Source organism: Vombatus ursinus, unplaced genomic scaffold (genome assembly GCF_900497805.2).
Source record: "Vombatus ursinus unplaced genomic scaffold, bare-nosed wombat genome assembly UNPS02015202.1, whole genome shotgun sequence".
Classification (NCBI taxonomy): Eukaryota; Metazoa; Chordata; class Mammalia; order Diprotodontia; family Vombatidae; genus Vombatus; species Vombatus ursinus.
The window spans coordinates 95,849-114,358 of NW_020954980.1; the positions used below are offsets into that span (position 1 = coordinate 95,849).

Here is an 18,510-nt window from a genome sequence, read left to right on the forward strand (position 1 = left end):
AGAAAGGGGAAACCCAAGGGGAAAAATAAAAGAACATAATTGAAAAAGTGGATTGACAATACAGAAATGTGGAGAAAATGGGTAGGGGAGGCATGACAGGAGGATGGATATATGGCAGTCAGTTGCTTGTGTTAAGAACCAGTGGTCAGATCAGGAAAGTCAAGTCTGGCCCCACCCTGGTTCTTTTTTTCTGATGCAAGACCTGGCCCCTTCCCAGTCTGGCCTCCCCCCACCCCCCATCCATGTCTTTACTGTTTGGGCTTCTGTTTACTCAGGGTAAGACTTGGCAGGAGCTCTAAGATGTCCAATTATATAATTTTAGTGGGGATACAAATCTTGCCAGAGAGAAGATGCAGGAGGGGCTGGGGGCAGTTGGCTGCTTCTCTTCCTCTCTTTGGAGATAGGAGAGGGTTAGAGGAGCCCTGGGGTAATGGGCATGGCCTGGCCCAGTTGCCAAGAAGGATGGGAAACAGGCAAATGGAAATGTGGTGCAGGTGTCTTTCCTTGGCCCAAATGACTTAGTGGAAGATGTCCACCTATGGGAGGCACACTGGGCTTTGGCAAAAGGAAGAGAAAATCATTTGTCCTATTGGACAGGAGTGCAGATAGGAACTTTTGGTTGAACAGAGCAAAAAAAGAGGTTCCCACAGTTCTCTGAGTAGACCCGAGTGGGATCTCTGTTAAAAATCCCAAAGCACTAAATAGCTCACAGTCATTCTGATCCCAGAGTTGAAAATGTTCAGTTAGCCCAGAGACATTTGGCTTCTGGCTTTTTCCTTCTGAAAGAAACTGGGCTCAAATTGGAAGTGTAGTCCTACTTGGACCCCAGGTGGCTGAGGGAACCTAGTTCTACTCATCTTGTTTACCCCCAAATCCTCATGTCCCACTAAGGGAAAGACTAAAAGGGAAACTGACCCCACTCATCTCCATGCCCAGGCATGTGCTCCTTGCTGGGTCAGTGCCTCCTCTAAATCCTTTGGGGTTTGGAAAAAGTACAGAGCCTCCTCTTCTTGCAGATGTACTAGACCATGATATCACCCAAGGGCTTCTCTTCACCTCTTACAATTTCTCAGAAGCAAGGAGCAGAGATGCCAGCTAACTCTACTCCCTGCCCTTCCCCCTCCCCCCCAACATCTATGACTCAGGGGTCAGGGCAACTCTGCTGGATCAGCAAGATTTTCATTCCCAGGAAGTCTAAAGAGTCTCTATATAGTTTCAGAACTGTAAGATACCCTTAGAATCCAACCATCTTTATTTTACAGATGAGGAAACTGAGGCCCAAAGAGTTTAGCTGATTTGCCCAAGGTCATACAGGTAGTAAGTGAAAGAATTGGGATTTGAACTTGGGTACTCTGGGGTAGAAGTGTGAAGTGAGGCGGGGTTCTTTAACAGTTATAGTCATTGGGCTGTAGCTGTTGAGGGATAGGGAGGGAGATGGCTTGGCACCAAAGCAGTAGAAAAGAAAGATAGACCTGAGGACTTTCTTGTGACTCAAATCAAGGGCTTTGGCAGACTTCTTTCCTGCCCTCAGGAGCCTTAATTTTAAGAATAATAAAAACAATCCACGTGAATGCTGGGCTTAAAAGTTTACAAAGCGCTGTAATATACACAGTCTCATTGGAGTCTTATTAATAGCCTTGTGAAGCAGGGATTCTGAGGTCTGCTTTACAGAAGAGGATGATAAGGCTCAGACAGATGACGTGCTGTCTGCTCCAGTAGCTTTATCCTGAGCATTGTCCTGTAGTTCACAGGCTTAGTCCCTGACCCCAGGTATCTCTATCCCTCCCTTTCCCATTCCTATGACTTGCACACACAGTCAATGGGGGAGCCATCTCTAGAACCCAGGTCTCCTGACTCCCAGTATAGGGCTTTTTAAAAGAGTGACCAAGATCTTTTTGTGAGCAATGAAGTTGGCTCACCATGTATGATATGAAGGTTGTTGCTGAAGCCTACCAGAACTAGGGTACTACTCTAGCATATACCTTAAAACTGTCTACCTTTCCTACCTATTTTCATATTACCTATGCCCAGGTTGGCAGTTAAGCCCCAACTCTCCTCTCAAACCCACTCCCCATCTTTTGACTCTCCCCTCTCATCTTTGTTCCTCCCCTCCCTTAGGATGGTGGTGATGGGTGGGTCAGCCTTATCCCAGTGGAAATAGAAACTCCAGCTTCTCAGATACTTTACCTTCTGAGCTGTTTCCTGGTGGTTTTGGATTCTGATTTGTACCTGGAGGCTCCACACTCAGGCTCTCTGTATCTTCAGCTCCCAGTCTCACACCTCACAGTTCCCTGCCGTGGCTGCCTCCTCACTCAGCTCTGGACAGACAGGGAGTGGAGTCAGCAGCACTTTAAATATTCCTTCCCATGGGACCCAGTCCTTGCCAAAGCCAGCAGCTGCAGGTGGGCCGGGAATGACCCCTTCCCCAAATGGATGGCAGGGACATCTTTGGAGGTTGGCATCCACACTACTTTTTGGACAGCTTACCAGAAGCAATTGGAATCTGTGAGGATCTGTGATTTTGCCTTTCTTACAAAAACAATGATAACAATCCTATTTATTTAGCACTTCAATGTTTACAAAGTCTTTTCCCCACAACAGCTTGGTGAGGTAGGTAGTAGCAGTATTACTGGGCTTGTTTTACAGATGAGGAAATTAAGGCTTGGTGAGGTCAAGTCACCAAATCTCAACTTTGGAAGAGACCTCACAAGTCATCCAGTCTGACCCATAGCTGAGAAAGAATCCTCTCCAATACACCATTCAAAAGGCCTTCTCATCTCTGCTTGTAGATATGTGGTGAGGCAGAACCCATTGCTTCCCACAGCAGACCATTCCAATTTTTTTTTTAGATAGCTCTAATTGCTAGGAAGTGTTTTCTTACCTTAAGCAGAAAACTGCTTGTTCTGCCCTCTGAGGCCAAGAACAATTCTTCCTCTACAAGACAGACTTCAGTACTTACTCAATCAGCCTCATAATACCTAGAGCTAGTAAATGTCTGAATCACAGAGCTCATAAATGTCTGAATTATCATTTGAATACAGGTCTACTGACCCCCATATCCGGTGCTTTCCACTAGAAAGCAGGCTGATTGTCCTGAGGGACTCTCTTTCAGATTCTGGCTCTGTTTGCGGATGGGAAGCCAGGTGAGGTAGGGAGGGGTAGGAGGTAATGAAAATCCTGGCAGGAATTGAGAACAGAACGATAGAACAGATCAGAATAATAGAGGGAATCTTCTCATTCCTTTCCTCAGTTACCCACTTCTATCCATTTCTAGAAAGGATTAGGGCCCCAGGTCTGTTTCTGAAATGGCAAGAGAATGGGGACCTCAAATTAGTTCAGGGAGTAAAAGGCAAACATGCGCTATTAAAAGTGTTATTCAGATGAGGGCGATATATCTTAAGCCATCCTGCCAACTCTCCAGGAGAGCTATTTCCTCCTCCAAGGGTGGCACCCTTTCTGGGGTTCATTATTAGGAATGAACTTGTGTTCAGAACACCTGGAAAATGAATTAGTGGGCTTTGCCCTCTCCCTCCCCAACCATGAGTCAGAGTAGGTTTGGGTGTCAATAGATGTCCCTATTTTGACCTCCTTGGAAGATTCAGGATGCAGGGCAGAACTGTGTCCCAGGGAAAAGTTGGCCAAAGTGTGTGATTCATCCCCTTCCTCCCCCATCCTCAATGGGCTAAGCTCTAGTCATGGGTTAAAGTTCCCCACCACCCCATCCCACTCTGTTTCAGTTCTGTTATTCCTATTTCTCACCCCCCCAATTCTAGGGGGTAAGTCTCACCCTTCCGGCAAGTCTGACCTCAGTCATCAGAGCTACATTTGCTCTGTCCTTTGGGGAGGGCTATAGCTAGAATAGTTGTCTGAGCTGGGATCTAAGCCTGGTGGATTCCCCCAGGCCCTGGGAGGTGACATTGGCATTTCGATCCAGGGCCTTAAAAGGGAAAAACCTGAGGCTGCAGCTGCTTTGAGGCCCTAAGGGAGGGCATGGGATAGGGGTGGAGAGAGCTGAGAAGATGCCTGCAAAGGTTTGGGAGAGGATCCAGAAGAAGGGGGAGGAGCCCTGCAGGGACTCAGGGAGAGTAGGGGGTAATGCCACTGAAGATAACTTGACATTTATGTAGCAACTTTGGTCTGCTAAACCTTCGATGTTTCATCTTATCTGGACCCTTTGAGTTCGAAGTCAGGCTTTTGGAGCAACAGGAACCATCCACCCTGGTTCCCTCTCTACACAAGGCCACTTCTTTCCTAATCTGCTTACAAATGATTTCCAAAAGCCAGTAAGTGGGAGAAGGTGAAAGTTGTCCTGAGTCAGAGAGGTCTCTCCTTAGAAGTAACTTTTCTGAATTCCTGGCCTTGGCAGGAGTAGGTAACTGGTAAAGAATGCTTTGTGGAAATTCATATTGAGACACTAGAGAGTGGAGTATGAAAATCTCCTTAATTGAATGATACAAGCTAACAAATGGCCCTAACCACCAGTTCCAGGGTGAAGCAAGGAGGAAGGTGGCCAAGAGGTCTGACCAGGCAATAAATATGTGAGATTAGTTGTTGGGTGGGGGAGTCCGGGGAGTCCGAGGAGTCCGGAAAGAAGGTCCAGAGTTGGGCCGAGTCCGTGAAATGTGCGTATGTGTGTGTAAGTCACACAGAGCAAGGCCGATTTTGCTCAAAATGCGGTGTTTATTGCTCTATTCAGTGACCACGAGCAGAGTTATAAAAAGACGCCTCTGTCTGCCATAGATTAAATACTTAAAGTCAGCTATAAAACCACGTGGCTCCAGGATAACACATATTGCCAAAATCATGCACACCCCGCCGATGCGTTCTCTACACACTCACGGACACGTGACACACCCACGGATACACGATTTGGAAAGAACTTCCCCACAGTGACACAGAAAAATACTCTGCACAGAACTGGGGCCAGCCCTTGCCCCTCCCCTCCCCCCAAGCCCTCCCCACTAGGCCCAGGGGCATCAGTTCTTTGGGGGAGTCCTTGTGCCCAAAAGCACCGCCCCTCCCTCCCATTCTTCCCTCTCCTCCAGGAGATCATAGGAAGCGCCCCTTCTCTGGGTGTTGGGGAGTAAATTAAAATTTGTGATTGTTCTTCCGCAGAGGCAGCCTTGGGGTAGGGGAGCCGGAGGAGGCGGGTGAGTAGAGAGTGACCTACTACTGGGGAACGTGGAACCTAAGGTTGGGAATGGGATGGGGGAGGGGAACGTTTAAGACTAATGTCGGGGTGTTGGTTACACCGGGATTGGGGAAAAGGACAGCCTTACGTGGGGGGTGGGGAAAGGGAGGAGTGGGCTGGGCAGCCCAAGGCTGGGGGTGGGCAAAGTGTAAGGCTGGGGCTGGGGATTGGTGGGGAGAGCCAGCCTAGAATTAGGGGAGGAGAGGAGGGGGTAACCTGTGGTTAGAGGGGAAGCCTAAGGCAAGGAGGGGGCCGTCTAAGGCTGTGGGTAGGAGGAGCAGGCAGAAGGTCTGGCCAGGGGACAGAGTTCGGTCCCATCCCTTCTCTCCCAGACTCATTAGGCCCCCCCTGAGTTCACTCCTTACCTGGCTCCCATCTGTAAGCTGGGTTCCAAGGCTCCCCCTCCCTCCCCGGAATGAGCTGCTCCCCAGAGTGGGCTCCTAGCCCAGGCAGAGGAGACACAGTGTCCGGTTAAAACATCAGAAACAGATGGACAGACAGTGGGATACACGGAGCCCAGCACATACAGTATTTGGATCAAGTTAAAAAATGGGACTGGGGGTAAGCCGGGTAAGCCAGAGCTGGGGCAGGGCTCAGCAGGGGGTGGAAGGGTGGAGGCTGGGCCAGTCGCCTGATTGCGTCTGGCCCCAGGACCCCCTGTTCTGGTATTTACAGTAGAGAGAGTTGCAGTTGGAGGGGGTTCTCATGGCCGGTGCAGACAGAGCAGATGAAGCAAAGAACAAAACAAAGCTGAAGGAGGAGCTTAGGATGCTCCTGGGCCCTGGCTGGACTCTACCCAGGCTGGGCAGGTCTCAGGCTAGGGCTGTGCTATCCGGCCCCTAGGAGTGGTTACTCCTTGGCTTGGGAAGAAAGCTGCTTCTCATACAGGCTCATGACGTGGTGCACAAACTGGTACTGCTCACAGGTCTGGATCATCCCGCCCCTGGCAGAGCAGAAGAGGGCAGGGCAGGACAGTCAAAAGGGCAGGGCCCAGGAAGTCAAAGGGATAGGGGCTGTGAAGCAAGGAGAGGAATAGGTGGCTTCCCTAGGGGGTGATGGTTACTGAGACCAGACCCATATCAGTGCCTGGGCTCTAGCCATATTCAGGGCCTAGAGAGTGTTAGCAGTGGGTAAGGCACTGAAAGAGGGGGCCTTTAACTGCCCGGGGGATAAAAGGGGGCACCATCTTTCTGTCTCCACTTGGGGAAGCTAGTCTTTTCTCCATTTAGTCTGCATTACTATGAGCAGTGGGCGCCAGTGGCACCAAGGGCCATTCCTGGAAGGAATGACCAGAAGGAAGGAGACCTCCTTGGGTTCCAAGTCCCCCACATTCCTCACCTATTCCCCAGGCAGTCAGAACTATCTGCCCTTCCTTTGTGTAGGAAGTTCTTTGGAGACCGTTTTTGTCTTTCTTTCCCCGGCACCTAGAGTACTGCCCCATGACTGACTGACTGACTGGGAGTTGATTTTCACTATCCCTGAGACTCCCTTTCTCCACCTCCGCCTCTCGCCTTAGGCCTGGCCTGAGTAATAGCTAGCTGGCTCAGACCCGCCACACTCCCTTCCCTGCCCACAGTGCTGACCTGTCTTGTCGGAGCTGACAGGTTGTCTTCAGGATGTCCACCACACCTTCTCTTTGCAGCTGCTTGCAGCAGATGCTAGTGGCAATGAAGCAGCCAGTCCTCCCGATCCCAGCACTGGGGGGCAGAGAGAGGCTTCTGAGGGAGAGTCAGAGAACCGAATGGGGGAAGGCGAGGTGCCTGAAGGTCAGGCTGGGGAGGAGGGGGGGTGGGGAAAGCCCACCGCCTGAGGCACTTACCTGCAGTGAACGATGATTGGAGCAAAGCTCTGCCCCTCCCAGCCAGCTGCTTCCTCCACCTCCAGGACCAGCTGCAACAGCGGTGGTGCCCGATCAGGGGTCTTCTGGTCTGGCCACGAAGTGAACCAGTAATGCTTTAGGCCACGCTCCTCAGCCCCACTCTGCAAGAGGGTCAGATACTGGGGAGTAAGACCCCCTGACTTGATTTTAGTCCATCCACTTACCTACGCCCCCAACATGAAGAACAGTGGGAAGTCCTTCTACGAACCTTCTCCCATTCTCTCTCTTTCCCCTCTCCGGGGCTGTACTGTCTGTCCTCTCTGGGTACGGCCAGCCTGTTAATTGGCAGACTGCTCAGTCTCCCAGCTCAGCCAGACTCTCTCTGGGCACCATTAGCCTTATTGTGCTAACTGAGTGGTTAGGGAGCTACTCTGTAGGTTCAGGGGGGTGGCATCCTAGGCAAAGATTGTATAAGCCCCTGTCAGCACCCGCCTAACCTGTGCCTTACTCCTGCCTGCCTTGGACCCCATGGAAGCCCCCAAAAGAGTTGAGAGTTAGGGGCAGTGGGGAGAGGTCCCAGACGGATCTCTTTTCCTTGGACTTTGTAGATTCTGATGTTGATGGCTATCTCAGGCTATTTCTGGATACAGTGAAGCCCACCCCAAATAGGACTGGAAGTTGAAAGGGACCTTGTTGATCATCTCATCCAGTAATATAAAACTCCAATAGAAATAGGGGTCACTAATCCATACTTAAGGATCCCTGCGGGCCACATATTAACTTGTTTTAAAATGTAACATTATCTATATTGTATTGTATTTTTATTTATTTTATTAAATATTTTCCAATTGCATTTTAATCTGTCTTGGCCACACCAGGGAGGGTTTGTCACCTCTGATCTGGATCAGCCACCTTGTTTTACAAAAAAGGAAGCCAAGGCTTAGGGAGATTAAATAAATTGCTAAAAGGCACACAAGTGATGATTAATTGAGAGCTGGGATTTGAATCCAGATCCTTTGACTAAACCCCAGGATCTTTCTACTATATGACAATAACTTCCCTTTGATTCTGCCCGTCCAGTCTCCACCACGTTGAGAGGAATCTGTCTTTACCACGAAACCTTTTCTTTGTTTTCAAAAAATGGAAGATAATTCCCAATTCCCTTTTGTGGTAGGAGAGCTAGAAGGGGGAGGATTTTGAAGAGCAAGATCACTGATGTGCCCCTCCCCCTCTAGCTTTCTTTGGGGTCATCTTTTTTTTTTTTCCCCTTGGCTGGGCGTTGGGGTTAAGTGATTTGCCCAGAGTCTTTCAGCTAGTAAGTGTTATGTGTCTGAGGCCGGAATTGAACTCAGGTCCTCCTGAATCCAGGGCCTGTGCTCTATCCACTGTGCTACCTAGCTGCCCCCGGGGCCATCTTATTTAAAGATACATGGGTACAGGTTACTGGAGTCTCCCCATTTGGTCTGCCTTTCCCCTTGGATTCCAAATGCTCCATGTATCGAATAAAGAGAGGCCACAATAGAAGGTCAGCAAGAAGAGACAAGAAGTTGGGAGTTACTACCAGTAACTCACTTTATGACCATAGGCAAGTCCTGTCACTTCTTCTGGGCTCTTTGTTTCCTCGGCTATAAGATGGAGAAACTAATCTTTTGCCTTACCTAACTCAAGGCATGTTTATTGCATTCATCAGCTAAGACAATGGGCTTTATAAGTTTAGAAGGCATTGTACACAAGGGAAAGGTGAGCTCCAACATGGAAGTGAGGCTCACCTGTCAGATGTGATATGAACTGGGATTCCTGCCATGGGAGAAGGGAGTGAAAACCAGCGTTCTTACTACAGGACGACCTTGGATCCTCTTCCCTAGAGGTCCTGGATAGGCGTGGGAGGCCCACATAGGTGGTCTTCCCCGGCCCCCCTCCCCAAAACCCACCTTTCCCAAGGAATGGCTCCTGGGGCTCTGTTCTAATCCACTGTGTTAGTGGGTTAGACAGATGCTGCCTACTCTCTGCTCCCTCAGGCTAAGCCATCTTTTCTTGGTCACCACCAACTCTGCCCCCCCTGTACCCCTCAGCCCAAGGTCTCACCCTCAGGGTAATAAGACGAAGCCGGTAGTCATCAGCCTGAATGACCTGCTTGACGGTGATCTCGACCCCGTCATACACAACCTGCTCTTCTGGCCAGTACTCTGTGCATTTCTGGAGGTATACAAGGTACGTTTAGTGGAATAGCTCTTCAGCGATGCCCACCCTAGCCCAACCTTATTCCTCCTACCTCCTCCACCCCATCACAAAGATACTGTTGCTTCTACCTCATTCATTTCTTCAATGTTGGTGATCATCACAATAATGGGGGCATGCTCCTGCCATACCATCCGCCAGAAGTCACTCACGGTGTTGACGATAGGTCCCTGAGTGGCGATGTACACCTTCTCCTCCCCTCCATAGCCCTAAAAGCCACAGGTGGTGGAGGGAGGCTTGTAGCATCATCACATTGGCCCTCTTTCTACAGTTATCCTTCACTGACTGACATAGCCCAGGCACGAGAGAGCAGTAATTAAAAAAGGCTAATAAAGTGTTGCTTAATACAGGTCCTTAAGAGATCTACTTCAATCTTAGAGAAGAATGTTTTGTAATTAGCATTTGAATAATTTTTTTTGGATAGATGCCTTGAAATTGAAATTTCCCCAGAAATCTTGTTAATATTTTCTAGTCATTTAGTGAGTTCTTTTCTATAAATAGCAAAAAAAGAAAGACAAAAATTCCAGAAATGTTGTTCAGTGGTTTCAGTCAGGTCCAACTCTTTGTGGTCCTATTAGGGGTTTTCTTGGCAAAGATACTGGAATGGTTTGCCATTTCCAGCTCATTTTTCAGATGAGACAACTAAGGCAAACAAGGCAGGGTTAAGTGACTTGCCCAGGGTCACATAACTAATAAGTATCTGAGGTCAGATTTGAAAGTACCACCTAGCTGCCTCAGAAATGTACACTCCTGTAAATATAATTATATAGTCTGGGTGAATCAAATTCAAACAGCCAAGTTTGACTGTAGTGGTCAGGCCTGCCTCTCTCCCATAGCCTCCAAGGGTTAGAAGGAGCTCCCTCCATCAGCTCTTTATCCCAATTCTAGGGATATTCCAGTTGTAGGGACCCCTAGACCTCCATTTCTCTGCCCCAAAGTAAGGATGAGTTAATAATCTAGTCTTCCAGAGCCATTTTGAATTTCTTTTTCTTGCCACTGATTGGGGAAAGAGAACGAGATTCGCCTTATTAGCTCATCTCCCACGGATGATATACTGGCTGGGATGGAGCAGTCTGGGGCAAGGGTATCTTTGACAAAAGGCTGTAGGGGCAGGGGATACTCACCCTTATATAGTTGGCATTGATGTATGAGTTCAAGGGGTCATCTTGGTGTGGTGAGGTAAGGCATACCCTGCTGTGGGGGTCTAGGAAAGAAAGAGGTGAAGTCATTGGCTCATCCCTCCTTCTGCTGGGCTTGCAGGCTATGCCCCCACCACAAAGGGTGACCCTAACCACTCAGGTGCCCTCTTACTTAAAACAGGGACACTTGAACCTTAGCACTCAATGATAGGAGGACAGCCTTGCCTGCCAAAGTGGAGACAAGTGTTCTCCAAAACTCCTCTGGGATCCTAGGGGCATTGAGGGGCCAAAAGCAACTCAGAGGCGCAGGGTGGTGGGAATGGAGAACATGCATTAATGAGGGGGGGAGATGTCAGGTGATAGATGAGTTGGATTTTGAGTTTATTGATACTTCTTCCATTTTATCTTTCTATTCCAGTACTAACCTTGCCTGCTTGAAATCTCTGCTTCTGTGCTAGGATCTCATGTATATCTCAGCCCTTGGATTTGGCTGCTCCAGAAAAACCCCAATTCTTACTTTTGGTGGCCTTTGGCTTTTGCTTTCTTATGTCTTGATCTGACTCTCAAGAGGGGATTGCATTCAGCTTTTATGATTGTCCTAATCTCTGACCGTTAACCCTCTCTACCTCTGCTAGGGTGAGATAACGTTATCCAGCTCCCTAAACAAACTGTCATGGTGGACAGTGTTGGAAACACTGCCTGCCTGTGTAGCTTCCAGTGAGGACTCCAGAAGAGGCAAGGAACCATGGGAGACTGCCTATTTGTTCCAGACCCAAAGTCAGAAGTTGGTGAATCAGTTTTTGGCATACTTTGTGATTCCAATCCAAAAAGAATGAGCCTGCATGAGAAAGCCATCAACCTGTCTGTACGTACCCAACAATGTGTGAGCGCTGAATTTTGCTTTAAAGGCTGAAGTTACTCCGATCTAACACCAGATTTGTAACTAACAAGGGGCAAGTGGTACTTTGCCTCGAGGTAATATCTTGGAAGGCGTGTGCTTTCTTTTCACCACAACCACCAATCAGTGACTTCTAGAATCTTGTGGTACAATCATCCCTGACCACCCTGCCAAGATTCTGTTCCTGTGGTGGCCATTGGAGTGTTCTCTTCCATCCCTCCAAGGAGAAAAGGATCCCCCTCTTAGGTAGAACTCTCCTTTGCACCACTGTATCACCAAATCTTCCCTTTCCCTCCACCTCCCCAGTCAGATACTTCATAGTATGGCCATGTATCCCATACCTTGGACTCTTCTGTCATCTTTCTGTTCCATGTGGATAGAATTGTGTCACTCTGCCCTATCCCTTCACCATTTCTGGCTCCACCAGTTTGTTCCAGGAGCAGATATAGCTAGTTACAGTTCTACCCAGAACTCACCCAAACCACATTTGGGGAATCTCCTGGATGACGGGAAGAACTGGTGGGACTTGGGGGGTACTGTCTAGCTTGCCCATGTTATTCAAGCACAGCATTTCACTCAGGTAGGAAGTCATTTATACTACAGACTGCCAGTGACTATAGGGAAGGAGGTGGGGAGGTGGTCAAAGTCCCTTCAAAGGTGGTAGAAGTTCCCCAGGTCAACCAGTCCCTGCATCTTGTCCTATGGCTCACTCACTCCTGACCTTCAGGATTAAACTGCCAGAATCCCTGCAAATCTTGGGTCTTGGTAATGGCAGATTAATGAGCTTCTTCGAACTTCCTGGATTTAGTCCTAGTCTGCAGAAAGCACGCACCCTGGGAATAGCACAACACTCTAATGACAGCTGATACAGCCCATGGGTATCCACTTCACTCTGGATCAGTGACCCATAAGACCAAGCCATACTGGGTGTGGGGAAACAGTGCAAGGTACTTACCCTGAATATGATCTCTTTCTCTTCCTTTTACTAGTAACAGCAGGGATTGGTTGGCTGTCCTGGTAAATCTAACCATCATAAGACCTGTGGAAGGTCACCTCCTACTTTTGTACTTCTGAACATGTTGTCCAGAACAGATGCATACTGCATCTAGCCATGGCACTGAATTGGACCCTGAATAAGAGTTTTCTTCCTGGGACTGCTATGTTTAGCACAGTGGGTCCAGAGAAGTCATGCCTGTACAGGCCACATGATAATGTGGGCCATATCCCTCTAGAAACCCCAGACCTGCCCTGATCGGCTTACTGACCAGAACCAAGACTGGGGTCCTGTGGGAGTTCTTGGAGAAAAACTGGAAGAGAGGTTTGTCTGGCCCTTCATCTCTCTGACTAGAGTCCTATTAGCATTTGCTTAAGAGAAATGTAGTGAAAGATGACTGCTGTGACCAGAGAATCCTGTTCTATATCACCATCTAAGAGTGGTTCTCCATACCCTGCCCAATAGAACAGATGGCCAAGTCACTGACATTCAACAAAATGGGATTTCTGGTGAACCTACAACCTTGTCTGGATGCAGGAGGGTGATGAAAAACGTCTTCCAGATCCAGGATGGCTTATATTAATAGCAGGTTAAGTTGTTTGGTTTGTATAAGGCCCCTATGGTATTTCAGAGATTTACAGTTTTGATATTACATAACTGGGCCAAGGAGTTGTGGGTTACCTTGGTGATGTCCTCATGTATTTACAGGACTTTGCCCAATATACCAAACTAGTTTTAACTTATTTCAGTGTTAATGCCAGCATCAGTGAGTTGCCCAATCAGAGAAATGTTAATTTGAGGAGGAAGGTTGAATTCCTTGGGTACATAATACGCTGGTAAGGAACATATGTATATATGATCTATTTAAGGTGAAGGTGATACTCTAGTAGGGGACCTCTGACTCTGTGAAAGACTGACATCAGTTCCTTGGCTTTATGGACCACTACTACCATTTTATCCCCCTATTTTCCATGCTGATGGTACCTCTTACCAATCTGCTAACGTACTCCTAGGCTTTCTGGGCATGGAACATACCCCTGAAGACCTGAAGGCCTAGTTCACCTATCTCTATCTTGATATTGCTGGGTCCCCAGAAACAGCTCATTGTAGAGAAGGATGCGTCCAGTGTCACTGTGGGGGCTGTCTCTTCATAGACAGCACTTTCTGCTTCAATTTTCTCATTCTTTCAGGCTCCTTCTGCAAGTTGCTCAATGCAGAAGAAAACCAAATACTGAGAAAGAGCTATTTATTAGATAGGAAAAGCTAAATCTCGGGCTTTGAGGGACCATCTTGAGGGGAGAATGGTTCTCCATCATCATCCACAGTAACTATAAGAACCAAGGGCAACTTCCAACTGCCCACATGCTCAATCAACACAAGTTCTGTTGAGCAATGCTTTCCAATAGGTCAAGGTTTGATATCATCCATATTCCCAGATGTTGCAATCTACCACTGAATGTGCTATTGTGAAAGGCCAAATTTGGGCACCCAATGGATCACTCATCCTGATAGAGGTGATAAACTTTGTCATAAAGGACTCACCTCAATTTCTCCCCCCTTTCCTATCCATACTTTGTCCAACATCATTAATTGTGAATGAGCAGTAAGAATTCATTGTCCAAGAGATTCTAAACTTATGGAGGTGATGGCTGTCTCCAGTACTGAGGAGACTGGGTAGGGTCATCTCCAATCCAAGGAGAGTATGTGAGAGCTGGTGTACACTCTAAATATGCCAGATCTGTTAAAGGCCTTCTGTGAATGCTACTCCACCAAGCCACCCTTCCAGGTCTAAGGTGATGGTGTTTGTTTCCAAAGCTCCTCTGACACTGTAGGGTGAGGTAGGGTCTTACCCTATACATGATAAAAGAACAGAACTTTAAGGGCGCAGAATCAAACACATAGTATGATAACTGACATTTATGTGGCTTATCTTCTAATGTGGGACTGACCTTCTTGGCTTAAAATTTCTGCTCCTGTATCCAGCTACTGCTTTCATCTCAGCTCTGTAGGTTTGGTACCTCAGAGAACCCCTGGCCTGGTTTATACTTAGATGGATCCCAAGTCAACTTCACTCATCTTTTCCCACAGTAATGATGATGGTAATACTGCTACTATTAATATCTTACATTTACATGATACAGTATCTCATTTGGTCTGCAGAATAGCTCTGTGAGACAGATGATATTATCCCAATTTTATAGATAAAGAAACAGACTCAGATGAGTTAGGTGTGTTGCCCAGGGTCACAGAACTAGGCAGTATCTGAGATGGGATTTGAACTTCTGGACTCCAAATTCAGGATTCTAGCCATTATGCTATGCCATTTGCAGCTTCAACAATTTCTTTAATCATGGTAGCTTCACTCTCACCTCCCTTGCTACATCCTTCAGGGGATATAACAATACAGTAGGTGTGTGCTTCTTCTATTTGATGCACTTTAGGCAATCTTGCCTACCCCTAATCACCTCTGCTACTCATCTTCTCTCTGCTCTGCATCCAGGGGCCCCAAGAAGGGGAGAAAGGCAAATACCACAGCGCCTCTTAACTCTCCAATCCCCCATCCCCTACTTTCATTCTTTTCTCTGGATACTATTCCTGTCAGGTTTTGAGAGTCCACAGAGGACGTCAGTTCAGAGGGGGAGGGTTAACAGTGGGGAATACTGGGGAACACCAGGGATACTACCCCTGGGTAGAATGAATGGGTGAATTTCTGGGATCACAGGAACATGGATTTATTGCTAGAAGAGGCCTTAGAGATTATGCGGTTCAGCCGCCTCCTTTTACAAATGAGGAAACCGAGGCCCAGCAAGAACACACAAGGCTACACAGCCAGTAAGGAACAAAGGCAGAATTCAAACCCAGTCCCTCTAATTCTAAATTTAGGGCTTTTCAGTTTTTTAAAGGAAGGTACTCTAACTACACAGTGATTAGAGGAGCTGGGTTCAAATCCATAATGCCTGTGACTTATATGACTTTGGGCAAGTTACTTAACTACCAGGGCCTCAGTTTCTTCATCTGTAAAATAAGAGGAGGTGGTAGGTCAGATGGCCTCTAAATCCCTTCTTATTCTAAATAAACTTATGAAAGATCTATATTTAAACAATATTTTTCCTATCCTTATGCACACACATGGAATGTATACACAGATTATACTCACAGGAATTATGCAGACACACAAAAATGTACAAATACACCCACATGTGCAGTAAACACAAACACTGCACACACATAATATATACACAGAATTCATGTATATATATACTACTCACTATATATGTGTATGTACATATTTATGCATATATATATATATATATTTATACAAGTGTATAATGAGGGGCATAGTAGATAGAGCTCTGGTCCTGGAAGACCTGAGTTCAAATCCAGTCTCAGACTGTACCAGTTGTGTTGGCATGTTATTTAGCCTCTATCTGCCTCAGTTTCCCCAACTGTATAATGGGGAGATAAAAAAGGGATATGGGGAAATTAAAGATATACATCTAAACAATAATTTTCCTAGTCTCATGTAATGTGTACACACACACATACACACACACACACCCACCCACAACATGGAATGTTTGTATAGGTTGTACACACCCATATTATATAAACACACAAAGTATATACAAACACATCCACATGCACAAGAAATCAAACACTACATGCACATAAGTACACAATATTCACACATATATGTATATATATATTATTCACATAACCTATACACATTATACATATACACATATATATAGATAGATAGACAGACAGACACAGTAGGTAGAATACTAGGCCTGGAATCAAAAAGACCTTCATTCAGATCCTCAGACATTTAGTAGCTGCAGGTTAATAAATGCTTATTCCCTTTCATTCCCATCCCTCACACATATAAACTATGTATATACTGTGTACACACATAGTATAAACACATAGTACATACATATGGCAGGCACACAATGTATATACATACTGTGTGTGTGTACGTATATATGTATACGTATATATATACACCCATACCTTATTTATAAATATATACACACACCTATATATTTGTTATTGTTCAGTTGTTTCAGTTATGTCTGATTCTTCATGACCCTATTTGTGGTTTTCTTGGCAAAGATATTGGAGTGGTTTGCCCTCTCCTTTTCCAGCTCATTTTGCAGATGAGGAAATTGAGGCAAACAGGATTAAATGACTTGCCCAAGGTCCCACAGCTACTAAGTGTCTAAGGCCAGATTTTGAACTCATGAAGCTGAGTCTTCTTGACTCCAGGCCCCCACACTCCATCCACTGAGCTACCTGGCTGCCCCATTCCATTTCTGGGGCAGCTCTAATTGTTATGGTGCCCAAATTTGCCTTTTTGTAGCTCCTCTCCATCGCTCTAAGTCGATCAGAACAAGTATTCCTCTTCCACATCCACGCTGCCTTCAAACCTTGAAGGCAGTGCTTGTTTTCTTCCTCTTCAGACTAAACATCCTCTGTTCTCTTTGGCTCTGATCCCACTGGAAATACACAAGTCTCATAGTTGGATCTTTCTGTTATAAAGGGGAATCAGACCTGGGGATGGGCTAGTGACAGCATGTTCATTCCCAGGTTACTCACTGTAATGGGAACAGTTAAACATTGTTTTTATGGTCTGTCCACTGGGACAGGAAATTAATTTTGGCATAGAGAATTCTCTGTCACAATAGTGCTTGCTCTGACAGAAGTTTCTTTCCATTCACATGCACACACGTACATATACATGCATAAGTTTCCCCAGCTGGGGTATGCTTTGAGTACAGATGGTACTCAAACACAACACAACTCATACAAACTCAAATGCTTTGAGTACAGATGGTGTCTCAACCCTGGCCTTTCCTACCCTGGCCGTCAGTTCCCTGCCAAGCCATCATGTAGTATGTGACTAGTCTCTGTAGGATACACAGGGGTCCAAGGCTCAGAGGGGAGGCAGGACAAAATATGAGCCAAATGGAAAAGTTAGTGGAGAGCATAAAGATCTGCTGCCACCCTCCTGATTCACAATGGGTCTGGGGCCTGTGGTTGCTGTGACTTACCTGGGTTATAGACAGAGCTATAAATAGGAATCATTTCATGTGAAGTTACCATAGACGGTGCCCAAGGCAAATAGAATGAAACATGCCCTCAGTCAAAGTTATGGGGCAGTCAAACGTCCTGGGACGTCAGGCACAAAACCACTAACGAGGAGGCCATTGTGTGGGCAGGACAAGGAGGGGAAGAAACTCACCCCAGTCTGCCATCTGGTAGCTTCCTGTATAACTAACTATTCTTGCTAATTAATTTGGTAAACTGTATTGTTTTTTCCCTGATGGAGGACTGTGAATGTTGTCAGCACAACATTTGGTACTCTGAGACAAAGCCCTAATAGTTGTAACCCAGTCACAGCTCTGGTTCTAGGCCCATATTTTCCACTGCAATATGTCCCAAGGGAAAGAGGGGGTATCTCACAACTTCCCTTGTGGCCTCAGAGATGGAAAAGGAAAAAAAAAATCAAAGAGCTTTGATTGAGGGTAGGGGACTTTCTCAGAAGAGAAAAGCAGATCTGGGAAACAAGCAGTTAAAGATGGTTTCTGAAAACAGGATTTATGATTCTGAATCACGAGTTAAGACAGGGGAATGATGAACTCTTGCTTAGGGGTGGAGTGCCTTTAAGGAGGGAATCATGGTAAAGAACATCTGGGTAAGGTTCAGTGGAAGAAGAAATAGCAATGTTCTGGTGGAGCCACCCAGTCATAAGAAGGAAATGGATGAAAAGTTTCCAAACCAGATCACAAACTGACCCAGAGTGTTCATATAGTAGTAATAGGTGAACTCAAATATTCAGAGATCTGCTAGGGTTCTCTCTGCCAAAGGCAGAGCACGTCCCATGTTATTCTTCTGGACAAGACAAAGAGATATAGGCCAGATGATAAGCAGATATAGAACTGGCTGGATGGCCAGATCCAAAGAGTAAGTCTCTGACTTAGTTAGCCCTGTGCTTTTCAACATTTTTATCAGTGACTTGGATGAAAGTGTAAATACCATGTTGGGTTAAATATGTAGATGGTATGAAGATGGGAGGAAGTGCTAAAGTGTTTGTTGGATAATAGTCAGGATACAAAATTAATCTCTATGCGCTACCAGGGGTGGGGAACCTGTGGCCTTGAGGCCACATGTGGCCCTCTAGGTCTTCAAGTGCAGCCCTTTCCAAACTTCACAGAACAAATCCCCTTA

At 46.5% G+C, this 18,510-nt stretch overlaps 1 protein-coding gene and 1 long non-coding RNA gene across 5 annotated transcripts in view; one reads left to right on the forward strand and one right to left on the reverse strand.

Annotated features, from left to right (window-relative positions):
- Positions 1 to 5,077: 5,077 nt before the first annotated feature.
- Positions 5,078 to 11,693, forward strand: LOC114031656. Its single transcript, XR_003567764.1, has 3 exons — positions 5,078 to 5,150; positions 9,083 to 9,221; positions 11,023 to 11,693. It is a non-coding gene; the product is annotated as an uncharacterized LOC114031656 (long non-coding RNA).
- The window catches only part of LOC114031654 (tyrosine-protein phosphatase non-receptor type 5), a 108,897-nt gene continuing 96,419 nt past the window's right edge, over positions 6,033 to 18,510 (reverse strand). For all 4 annotated transcript variants that reach the window (XM_027846795.1, XM_027846797.1, XM_027846796.1 and 1 more), the window contains 6 exons: positions 10,373 to 10,452; positions 9,320 to 9,457; positions 9,096 to 9,206; positions 7,011 to 7,171; positions 6,775 to 6,888; positions 6,033 to 6,134 (listed from right to left, as the gene is read on the reverse strand). In XM_027846795.1, coding sequence (XP_027702596.1) covers positions 6,041 to 6,134; positions 6,775 to 6,888; positions 7,011 to 7,171; positions 9,096 to 9,206; positions 9,320 to 9,457; positions 10,373 to 10,452 — 698 coding nt within the window. In that variant the 3' untranslated portion in view covers positions 6,033 to 6,040. The remainder of the gene's footprint in view (positions 6,135 to 6,774; positions 6,889 to 7,010; positions 7,172 to 9,095; positions 9,207 to 9,319; positions 9,458 to 10,372; positions 10,453 to 18,510) is intronic.